Here is an 11,891-nt window from a genome sequence, read left to right as displayed (position 1 = left end):
CGTCCAGTTCCAGTGCTAATGTGGCAGCATCTGGGGCAAATCAGCACACCGCGGCGTCATGTGCAGCTGGAGCTGCTCGCACCATGGTCCATGAAGGTGGAGCCGACTTGTCGCTGTCACTCATGACATTTGAAATGTCAGACTCACATTGGTACATTACAGATAGAAAGAAAAACACAGATAGTAGTACTAGCTGGTACTGTGAAAGCCACTCCTATCTTATCATACTTGCAGTGACCGAGACATCACCACTGCGATGTAGGAAGGATCAATGGAAGGAGACGGATGGCAACAGCGAGGGAGGGTCAGGGCGTGCTTCGGATTCACTTATGCCCGCGATTAGCAGATGATCGGTGCCGCCTCCAGAACAGCAAGGGTCAGGGCGTAGCTGACGAGGGAGGCGGGGGCGCCCCACCGGCGAGCGGGCGGGGGTAGGCTGTGGAGTGCATCCGCGAGCAGCGGGAGGAAGGAAGGTATGGATAGCGCAACGCCCCACCGGCGAGGAGGTGGCCCTCCCGTCGGGGGTAGGCTGTGGATAGCGCATGCCAGCGTAGCCCTCCCGTCGGGGCCGGAATCACCGCCGGTCGCTGGTACGATGAGCTTTTTTCCCTCTTTTTGTTTTTCCCATGTCTGTCTCTCTCGCCGGGGATCCTTCGTAGTCGCAGGGGAGCCTTCCTTTTGATTGTTGTTTCCACTTCAGTTGTGGCTCCCGAAGTTGTCTCATTTGAGTTGGTTCAGTACCATAGTTCAGTGTTGATGTATTTTCAGTAGCAATGTTCAGTTCAGTCAACAGGGTGAAAAAAAATTCAATGCAAGTTCTGTGTTGATCATGTCCAGCAGCATACTTCAGAGCTTTGCATATTTTTGATCAGCTATTGGTGCTGCTTTGTTTGTTCTTCCTTTCCTTTCTTCCGTAATAATAGGATTACAATCTCGAGACAACAAGTCCTCACAACACGAAGGGCTCGAGTTCAACCACACCGCAGTACAAGTTTCGGCACAGCTATAAAATGCCAATTGATGTGCTACCTTATTTTGTTCACTACTAATCATTAGAGGAACAAAAACTCTCTAACAGCCATTCGAATTTTCAGCAGCTAAGTGTCCATAAGCCGACCTGGACAAGGTGTCGCCTGCAAGAATGGCTAAAAGCATTAACGGAATCTGACTGTAGAACCACCGGAAAAATCGAATGTTGAATGGCCAGTGCCATCCCTTGCATAATCGCATGTATTCCCGCTTCAAGGGTGTCATTGCAATGAAATATGTATCTATGTGCCATGAAAATCAACGAGCCATCTTTCCTTCGTAAGACCATTCCGACTACCGCCCTGTCATCCATGCTCGAAAAAGAGCCATCAACACAAAGTGCCACCCAGCCCGACTGCGGTGGTGGCCACAACTTTAAGCATAGTTGAGTGATGAGAGATAGATGGCGGTAATGCCTTTTTTTTTCTTCTTTTTTCAGGTTTTCAATCTTTTGAAGTTCAGCGCTGATGTATGCTCAAAAGCATACTTCAGAGCTACTACATACGATTCGTACAATTCCCGGCTCAGCCTGTTTAATTTTTGTCTTTTGTCTTTCTTTCATTCTTCTATGCATGCTTTTTGCTCAGGGTTTTATTTTTCCATACTTGTTCATAAAATATATAAAAAATCATCATTTAAAAATTATGCATAAACTTCATAAAAATGTTCATATCTTTCAAAATACGAACATTCTTAAAAAGAATGAGGACATTTTGCACATGATAGTTTTTTTGAATAACTCATACAAATTAGGAATTCCAAAAAATCAGAAATATCCGAACAAAAACATTAAACCAATTTGTTTTTCAATTGCCCTGAACATTTTTTGCACTTGTCTAGACTTTTTTCAAAAATAGGAACGCTTTTGAAATTCCAAAAAAATACATTCGAAAGTGCGAACATTATTTGAAACTAACAAAACAATTCTCGATTTTTTTAAAAAAATTGATAATACACTCGCATATGTGTCTGGTTCAGCGAAAAAACGAAAACAACCAGTATGCCATGGGCTAGCCCTCCCATGAAACAAGCAAAACAGAGCAACAACTATGGCTCTCAGCCAAAACAAACCAAGCTATCCTTGTAAGAGATCAATTCACTCCAACACTGTTACTTAGTCTATTACAAAACCAAGCAATATCTCTTTCTGCAAGTGACTGTCATTTAAAAGACGCTCATCAATCACAGAACTTCCAGCGAAGCCGGCAAGATGTGCTTTTGGCTTGGGAGAAGTGTTTGTTCTGACCATCCATGTTTTGCGAGGTCGGATCCTTGCCTAGCTCTCGGGAGAGCACCTCTTCTTACCGACGGTGTGGTGACTCTCTTAGGTAACATAGAAGGAAGGATCTTTGTCACCCAAGCCCGGTGGAGTCAGCTTGCCGACGTTCTCTCTAGCGTTTGGAGACTCCTTTGGCTATCTGTTCCGCTTAGTGATTTAGGATCATGAGAGTGGTGGGCGACACACAGGTTAGCTGTGCTTACAGTTATATTTCTTTTACTCGTTCTGTCTTTGTGTTGTAAGCTACAATTCCACCTCCATGTATTTTGTGGCCATTGTTTTTGTTGGCCTTATGTAACCCTTGGGCGGTTGATGACTTTGTTAATTCAAAGCTGGACTCTTCTTGGGTTGTCTTCTATAAAAAACATATGTTTCCTTCCCATTATTGTCCTTGCATTGTCAGAGTGGAACTCAAATGGCATTAGTAAAAAGAAAGAGTAAAACACAGATATCACATATCTCCACACCAAAAGCACATGATATCCAGTACCATGTCCTTCGTGACCCAAAAAATACACTCAAGGATGTAGCTAAGCGGACGTGGATTTGTGGCACTCAGTCTCAGGGCATTGAGTCCCTAACGCGTGCATTTATTTTTCGCTTTAATTTTCAAACTTTTATATCTTTTGAACGCAATGCCCAAACTAAGTTCTGTTTTCAATCCGTGTTTCTCGTGATGAGGGCTTTCTAATAAGATCCATTTTGAATATGTTTTGATTTTTTTTTGAAAATAAATGTTATGTTTCAACTCTTGAAACATAGTACGGGCGACCGGTAAAATCATGATTTTTGTGCCGATGACCAATAATAAAATGCCTTAAAATTTTATCTATGAAACTTGGTAAGAGTGAGCGAGAAACCGCAAGTCTCAGTTAGCAAATTGTAAGTTTCAACGATGGAAACATAAAACTTACTATGCCCTCGTGCAGGATCCAATTACTTCGCGAATCGCGAGGCAATCAAGCGGCAGGGCAGGGCTTGGCCGATGCGTGATCGGGCACCTTCGTGCTCCTATGAATTTCCGGTAACTCGGTAGTTAAATAATATTATAGTAAGTCCATGATTTTCTGGAGACTACATTATTATAAGTCCATAGGTTTCTGGAGAGATGATATTATCATCCTTCCGGTAACTCGGTAGTTAAATAATATTATAGTAAGTCCATGATTTTCAGGAGACTACGCTATAATAAGTTCATAGTTTTCGGGAGAGATAATATTATTATCCTTAATATTAATAGATTATGATTTTAGAATACCTGAAAATATTATCTCTTATCGCGTACATAGAAGTAAGCATTCAAGACCATATATATCAATTCGCCAGCTACCTGTAGGTTGCTTGCTTGACCTAAACTTAATGGATGTGTCGACGAAGAAGCTCTGCATGCAAGTCGTGTGGCACGTGTACCTTGCTACTAGAACGTACCATGGATGGAAAATGAAGCTGCTACCTACTCGTAATCTCTACTATATATACATCGCTCGACCAATGTGTTATGCAAATCAAGTTTCACGCACAGAGCTTGTCTTGTTTGTCGAGCTGGTCCCGCGGCACCTCACCAATCTTGACGAGGGCAACGTTCATGCTCTCAAGCTCCTTCAGGAGGTCCTTGATATTTTTCTTGACGTTCTTGTGCAGCTTGTACTCCCCCACAAGTAGGTCGGCCAGCTTGGGGATCAGCTTGGCAATGGCACCCGTGACAATATCCATGAGAGCTCGCTGGATCAATCAGCTGGAAACCTGCAAATCAATTAATTTAGGGATCTGTAATTAACTCAATCCAAGCTCTGGTGGAAGTGAGTAGCCAAGCCAAATCAATGAATGTTGGGATCTGGACCAAGCCCACCTTTGGTGTTTCAGAGTAGAGCAGAACACAGCAGCGGATGGTGACAACGAAGCGGAAGCGGCGGCGCTTTAATTTCAACGAGCTCCTCTAGAACTGAGTTGCCAATCCAAACTGCGAGATCACTTTGATGCTTCACGGCAGAGCAGAACACAGCGGCGGCGTCATCGTCCGATGGTCACTTTTGATGCTTCACGGCAGAGCAGAACACAGCGGCGGTGGCCTCGTCGGACAACGAAGCGAAAGCGGCGGCTGGGCACCAGAGGCCAGATCCGTGAGGGGACTAGACGGCGCTTCGTGGAGGTCGCTTCACTCAATCTGCAAGTATAATCTGGGAAATCAGCAGATGAACAAGGAAGGTCGGGATGTGGAAGATTTCAGTAGCAAGAAAGATGAGACAAAGTTACCAGGTCAGTGGATTCGATGTGTGGTGCTCTGAATAATGACCGGAAACTCAGTGGTTCTTGCTAGCTGTTCCACTGCCACCCCAAATGATTCAACCAACACAAATCGATCAGACTCCCAAGCAAGCAGTGAAGCAGGAGAAGTAAGTTTTTAGATCCAAGCGTACTTTACTTCAGCTGGAAAGAAATATACCTCTGTGGATGCTCCACAGGTGTCAGGGGCGGAGATTGGATGAGCTCACCAAACAACAAGGCGGATCGATCTTATTCCAGGGAGCGCAATGGAGAAGAGGAGGACTGAGATGAGAGGAAGGGAGCACTCTGTCGGTGGTGGAGATGAGGACTGAGATACAGAGGAAGACCAGCAACAGCAAGTCAAGAGATACACTTTTGGCCCCCAAGATGCCTCTGAATAGTACTGCTTTTGGCCCATGTAATCATTCAGTGCAGTGGGTCATACAGGGGCATATGGTCCTCTCATTTCTCTGAATCTCCCTCGTGCACCTCCCAGGCATTTACCATCTCTCTCTCTCTTCTTCATGCATTTATCAGTTAATGACACTATTAATTTTACCCACTAGCGTTCATCTTTGCAACCGGTAAAGAATTGAATCCCTCCGTTCAGTTGGAAAAATTCGGTTTGGTAGTGAATACTGAATGCCTTTGGGTACTACTCCTACTAGGGAAAGCATAGTTTCAGTTTATGAACATACGTTAAACTGTAACAGAACCTGAAACCTTACCTACAAAACTGAGAGATCATGAACATAGGCTAAACTGTAACAGTAAACACATAGTTTCAGTTAATAAACTGTAACAATAAACTGAGAGATCATGAATTGAAGAGGACTGATAGGAGAATAAGGGAGCACTCAGTGGAAGGCAGCAGTCACTCAAGAGAGAAAATTACTAGCAGTACGCTTTTCGAATAAAGGAGATTACTAGTACTAGCACTAGCGAGATACAGAGCCCCCGTGACCCCTCTGAACAGTAGTGTTTTTGGCAGATGTGTTTATTCAGCGAGTCATAGAGACATAGGGCAGCCACCAGCCATGCTTCACTGCATTTACTCTCCTCTCATTGATTCTGCGTGCACCCCCCCCCCCCCCCCCCCCCCCCGCCCCCCCCCCCCCCCCCCCCCCCCCCCCGCACCCCCCCCCCCCAAAGCCGGGCGACCCTCCCCAGCCCCCCAGCCCTTCGGCGCCGCTTCCCTTCATGAAGGCGTCATCGGGAAGCTACCTTGCCTGCTCATTCATGTGCCCCGGGCGAATTCCTCAGATCCATCTCTGGATCGGACAGCGATGGCATCTTGATGTCATTTATCCCCCTTGGGGGCGTTGTTCTTGGAGCCACAATTCTGTTGTTGGTAGCTTGATGTCTGGGTTGGAGTGCTTGTTGGGTTGTTGGAGTGTAGGTTGGTGGCGGTGGAAGTGATCTATGGCAGCGACAATTCCTTGGTCATTCTGGTGCTGTTGGTTGACCTATCTCCTGGGGGCTCGTGGCGGCCGTAAGGTCTCGGAGTTCGGTGCCCTTCGACGACGCCTGAGTTTGGTTGCCTTGCATAGTGTTCTGGTTCCCTCTATTTGTGATGGTGGCCGTGGTGTGGCCCAGAGGAGGTGCAGTGCTGTCTCGATGGAACATGGCCTTTCGGCACGATCTGCGACTCTCTCCGTCTCGTCGTGGCTGGGTAGTGGGAAGCCCTTCGACGGTGGCTGCGACTCTCCTAGTTCTTCAAGGTACAGGGTGATTGCAGGGCAGCAGGCGACTTCTTCTCTACGTCTTCTCGGTGACGTATCTCCTTTCGACTGATCCAAAAATACTTATTCCCGCTCTTCTTGGTCTGACTAGTGGTGATGAGTGCTAAGCTCTTGGTGTTGGCTGCTTGCCAAAGTTCATTTCTTGTTCTTCTCTGTTGTTCCTTGTGCCTTCTCTTTTGTTCTTTGTATCCTCTGACGTGTGTCGGGTGCTACTTTTTTAGCCGTTGTGTTGTATCTCAATCTCATCTATGATAATGAAAATGGTTCAGGCCGACTTAAGCCCGCCGTAGCACCGTCAAAAAAAAACTCTCCTCTCATTTCTCTGAATCTCTCTCAGTTACTTTGTCAGTCCAAATCATGCATTTACCCCCTCTCACTCCTTCATGAAGGCATTTGTCAGGTGGTAAATTACTCCTATGCAGTACTCAAAAGCAATCTATACCGAAAATACCTAATGGATGTCGGATCCCAATGCACCTGAATTGAAAAAATAATTAAGAAATTGCAAAAAAGTTCAAAAATTTCTTGAAACATTTTGGAAACATATGTGGTCTAGTGTTATACTCGTATAAAAAGTTTCGCGAAAGAATGACTTCAGGGCAAAAAATAAAATTTGTGAGTATAAAAGCATGAATAGTAACTTTTATATAGTGTCAATTTTGGTTTCTTTTGCGCATAATACCATGAAAGTCATTGCTTCGTGAATCTTTTCACATGAGTATAACACAATATCATGTTTGTTTAAAAAAATCATGAATTTTGGATTTTTCTTTTGCAATTTCTAAATTAATTTTTCAGTTTAGATGCACTGGCATCCACGTCCCAATCTCAATCTGGACAGAGGAACTCAATTATTACCAGTTGAAAAAAGGAACGCTAATAAGTAAATACTTTCGGCTGGGTTTATGAGTCAGGATTTAGATTTTTGATTTGATTAATAAAACATTTATAATATGCCAGAACAATTATATAGTTAGAAACTTTGTTTGACGATAAACTTAGAGCAACTCCAACGGGCGGACCCAAACGGACGGCGACTTGGTCCACTTTTTGTCCGTTTGGGTCAGCCAGGCAGACACGGATGTTCACTTCCGCATTTGGGTCGGCACGTGCGCCCAATGCTGGCCTGAGCCCATTTTTGACGGCGAAAAAAAATGAACGCATGCATATTAAAAAAGAAAAACAGCATTAATTAAATATTAAAGCCGGCCATGAAGCCGGCAAGAGTCCACGCGTCTACATTTGCATTAAAAAAAAAATAAAAACAGCCTAAACTACGAGGCGGCGCGCTGCCCTAGGCGTCCTCATCGTCGTCCTCGGGGTCCGTGAGGTCGATGAGTGTCGGTGCCAACCCGGCCCAGGCGAACGCCGTGTACCAGAGCGCCGTCATGTCGGGCAGTGCTGGCGCAGGCAGTGCCGGCGCGGGGGGTTGTGCGGCCGCCTGTGCAGCCGCGGCCTGGCGCACCTCCTCCTCGGCCTCGCGCTGCTCCTCCTCGAGGTCGCGCTTGAGCATCTCGAGGTACTCGCCGTCGTGGCGCTCCTCGGCCACCCTGATGCTGCGCCAGTGCTTGAGGTACGCCTGCTCCTGCGCCGGCGTCGCTCCCATCCAGACCGGCGGCGCGCGTACTCACTCGCGCACTACTCCCGTCCAGGAGTAGCGCTCGATGGGGGACGGCTCGGGCTCCGCCTCCGAATTGATGGGGGACGGCGGGGCAACCGGAGGCACCACGCTATCGCCCGCCGCGGAGAGGGTAAGGGCCTGCGCCATTGCCGCCTCGTACCGAGCCTCCTCTTCCGCCTCCGCCCTGCGCCGCTCATCCTCCTCGCTCTCCCGGAAGACGGCCGCAAGTGCCGCCTAGTAGGCGTCCTCCGCCACCTGGTCCTCCTCGCGGACGACGAGTGTCGGTGGCGGCAACCTCCGGTCGACCTCGCGCACGCCCCGTCGCCTAGCCTCCTCGTGCTCGAAGGCAAACCACCTCGCCCAGTTGGGCGAGTCGGTTGCGTAGGTGGCCTTGCGGCGCTGCTCCGGCGTCAGCAGCGCCGCACCTCCTCCGCGTGAGCACGAGCCGACCGCGGCGCCGCCGGCACTGGGATCCTCTCTGGATCCAGATGCCAGTCGTGCGGCAGCGTCACGTCGGGATACGGCAGAGGCTAGCGGTGCTGCCAGTGCACTCCGCCTGGTGCACTGGCACGTTCACGCGCTGCCTCTGCCGGCGAGGCGCCGGCGCCGGCGGAGGCGGGAGGAAAGGGGTGGCGGGGGACTTGCCCTTGGCATTGCTACCGCTGGCGCCGGAGAAGAGGCCCATCTTGTTGTGGTTTGTGGTGGCTAGGGTTTGCCAGCGACGAGGGAGCAAAGGACGGCAGATGGGGACGGCGAGTTTGGATGAGGACGGCCCCGCCGCACGGTCGGCTTAGAAAAGAACGAGCGCCGTCGCTGACGCGTGGGCCCGTCGTCATAAATTAAGCTGACCGCGTGGGCAGCGGGTAGTTGGACGGCCGCCGTGTGGGGACGCGGCGAACAGCGGGAAGGCGCGTGAAGCGTCCGTTCGGCGTCCGCGCCGACGCATTTGGAGCGCAAATTTTGGCTGCAAATGCGTCGGCGCGGACGCGACACGGACGTGATTTGGGTTTGGGTCGGCGCGTTGGGCCGTCACTTTTGTCCGCGCCGACCTAAACATACGCAGGCGGACGAAATGGGTCGGCCCTTTGGAGTTTCTCTTAAAGATATAATTTTTTCTATTAAATTTCGGACAATAAAACGTGTGCTTGATTTATAAACCCAACCACTAATGTAATTATTCAGTGGGTCATATAGAGACAATAATTATTCAGTTGGTGGGTCAGTGCATTATTTTCTCTGAATAAGTATAGAGTATTGTATATGGTCCATCATTTCTCTGAATCTCTCTCAGTTGGTCAGTGCAGTGCACCTGCCAGTCTTCATGCATTCATCACTTCTCTCCTCCATGCATTTATGCGTGAATAGTAATTTTTATAGTGTCGATTTTGGTTTTTTTGCCAACAATACCATGAAAGTCATTCCTTCGCGAATCTTTTCACATGATTATAACACAATATCATGTTCATTTAAAAAAATCATGAATTCTCAATTATTATTTTTTGCAATTTCTAAATTATTTTTTCAATTTTGATGCACTGGCATCCGCGTCCTAATCTCAATCTGGACAGAGGAACTCAATTATTACCGGTTGCAAAGAGGAACGCTAATAAGTAAATACTTTCGGTTGGGTTTATAAGTCGGGGTTTAGATCTTAGATTTGACTAATAAAACATATATAATATGACAGAACAATTATATAGTTAGAAACTTCGTCTGGCGACAAATTTAAAGATATATTTTTTCTATTAAATTTTGAACATAAAAATGCGTGCCCGACTTATAAACCCAATCAAGAATGTAGTTATTCAGTGGGTCATACAGAGACAATAATTACTCAGTTGGTGGGTCAGTGCACTATTTTCTTTGAATAGTTACAGAGTACTGTATATGGTCCTCTCATTTCTCTGAATCTCTCTCAGTTGGTCAGTGCAGTGCACCTGCCAATCTTCATGCATTCATCATCTCTCTTCTCCATGCATTTATGAGCTAATGACACTAGTAATTATACTCGTCAGCGTTCATCTTTGCAACTAGTAAAGAATTGAGTCCTTCCCTCCAGTCTGAAAATTCCGGTTTGGTAGTGAATATCCATCGCCTTTGAGTACTACAACTAGGGAAAGCTTGTGGGGCCAATAATGTATAACATAATTCATAGAAGCCATAATTTGAAATATATAATTTGGACCCATCGCAACCATTTATGTATAACAGAAACATGTTGCAACAAACAATGACAACTGAAGTTACAAAGTAACAACACACTGAATTTGGATTCATATCAGTCGTGATTCAGATAGTTCATAAATCAACGAGTATTCTTCATTTTTTAGAAAAGGAAACAAGTATTCTTCATAGCACATACTCATATCAGCCATCAATCCAAAAAGGCTAGCTTAATTTATAAGTTGCTAAATGGTAAAGGACGTCAATCGATGTGTGCAATCTTCTGTAGATCAGACCACTAATCAACCAGAGTTGCTAAACCAAAACACTTACTAGAGTAATCAGCATATCAGTTAACTACACATGCAACACAATGTTGGGCTTTCAGAGGAACATCTGAGCTCATGCATTAGGTTACCTATCTAAATCTTGAGAGGAACATCTGAGCTCACCCCATGAGGCTAAAAACAATGGTCACAAGTTTAGCACTTTTTTTTAATAAAATATCAAAAGAATTTTTGGGCAGCAAGCATCAAAACACAAAATTGCGCACCATATTGAAGGTAGCACAAGAATCATGAATATGTAGAGCTAACGAATCCCCAGCACAAACCCCCAATATAATCACATCAGTGTATGGAAATAGACCTTAAATCAGGGTTTGGAAGTTCAGAACCTGAAACCTTGCCTGCAAAATTGGGCGATCATGAACATTCGCTAAACTGTAACAATAAACACATAGTTTCAGATCACAACTTCAACCTTATCTTCAAAGTTGAGCAGTCATTGACATACAAAAAACTATGACAATAAAATTCAGTTCACAAATCACAACCAAAGTAACAGAATCATGTTAACACACAAACACGAATAGTGCAGAAAAGATATGATCCATGAACAGTACACACATGTACTTGAGATTAAATCTAGAGATCTTCGAGGGCTGTAATAACAAGCCATTGAAGAGAGCAGGTTATCCATGGGGCTTCCCTGGAGAGCAGACATTTAGAGCTTATTAGTTAGCCACAGATAATGGCTATTGATAATACTAGTATATGTGAGAAATTACAATAAGCAATTCCCCGCTGAAAGTTACAGAGGTTGATCCAGTGACAACTATAGCAAGAAACCTGCTCTTTTGCATTTAATTCACAACTAGAGTAGTTGCTTAAATATGGTAGACTTGAGCAAGAAAATTAAGAGAACCAACCAACACTATACTTGTGCCCTCAATGGTGAATAAAATTGACTAGTGACTATCACTCGGTCACTCTGTTGGAGTTAAACACGAAGCAACAGGAGCGACACGCCCATGCGGCCATCAAACAATCTGAGTACGTGCATCGCTGAGTGCTTGATCGATCAAAGTATAGATCGATTGGCTGGTTGTCTACGTGCCTGTATTGTGTGTTGTTCCGGCCAGAAGTACTAGTATTAGTACTACACGTCCACGGAAGGATAGATTGCTAGCTTGAGGCTAGCCTTACACTGAGGGTGGTCTATCACAAGCCAGCGTTGCTTTGTCGTCTGTCGTCGGTCGCCGCCTGTCGCCGGAAAGTACTCGGCGACGTGGTCTGGGCCAACAATTGGTATCTAGAGCAAGGTTGATCTTTTAGTAGCGGAGGATCATGTCGGACGACGAGAAGACCAAGCAGCTGGCGGATTACTCCGGTGTGGCTAAAGTAATTGCTGCTCCGGCGAGACCGGAGTATCCACGATTCGACCGTGGGAACTTCGTGGTGTGGGCGACCATGATGGAGTGGGCGCTCGAGGCCAATGAGCTCTGGGAAGC

The 11,891-nt window shown here is 46.2% G+C and overlaps 1 protein-coding gene and 1 long non-coding RNA gene across 2 annotated transcripts; one reads left to right on the top strand and one right to left on the bottom strand.

The window, feature by feature from the left end:
• The first annotated feature begins 201 nt into the window (after positions 1 to 201).
• LOC125543213 lies at positions 202 to 3,970 on the top strand. Its single transcript, XM_048706485.1, has 3 exons — positions 202 to 590; positions 3,238 to 3,332; positions 3,635 to 3,970. The coding sequence occupies exons 1-3, from the start codon at positions 476 to 478 to the stop codon at positions 3,968 to 3,970; spliced, it is 546 nt and encodes a 181-aa protein (XP_048562442.1). The 5' UTR covers positions 202 to 475.
• On the bottom strand, positions 3,529 to 4,997 carry LOC125543221. The gene is made up of 4 exons (XR_007298350.1): positions 4,752 to 4,997; positions 4,562 to 4,633; positions 4,158 to 4,472; positions 3,529 to 4,051 (listed from the first exon to the last, which is right to left on the bottom strand). It is a non-coding gene; the product is annotated as an uncharacterized LOC125543221 (long non-coding RNA).
• Between the last annotated feature and the right edge of the window lie 6,894 nt (positions 4,998 to 11,891).

This window comes from Triticum urartu, chromosome 1, assembly GCF_003073215.2.
Source record: "Triticum urartu cultivar G1812 chromosome 1, Tu2.1, whole genome shotgun sequence".
Taxonomy (NCBI): Eukaryota; Viridiplantae; Streptophyta; class Magnoliopsida; order Poales; family Poaceae; genus Triticum; species Triticum urartu.
This window is presented reverse-complemented; position numbering and strand designations above follow the sequence as displayed.

Excerpts from the sequence above, each read along its gene's own strand:
- LOC125543213 (XM_048706485.1), top strand. The coding sequence starts at position 476 with ATGGATAGCGCAACGCCCCACCGGCGAGGAGGTGGCCCTCCCGTCGGG. Across the intron at positions 591-3,237 it reads GGAATCACCGCCGGTCGCTG|GATCCAATTACTTCGCGAAT; the intron begins GTACGATGAGCT and ends GCCCTCGTGCAG. Across the intron at positions 3,333-3,634 it reads CGTGCTCCTATGAATTTCCG|CTACCTGTAGGTTGCTTGCT; the intron begins GTAACTCGGTAG and ends TCAATTCGCCAG.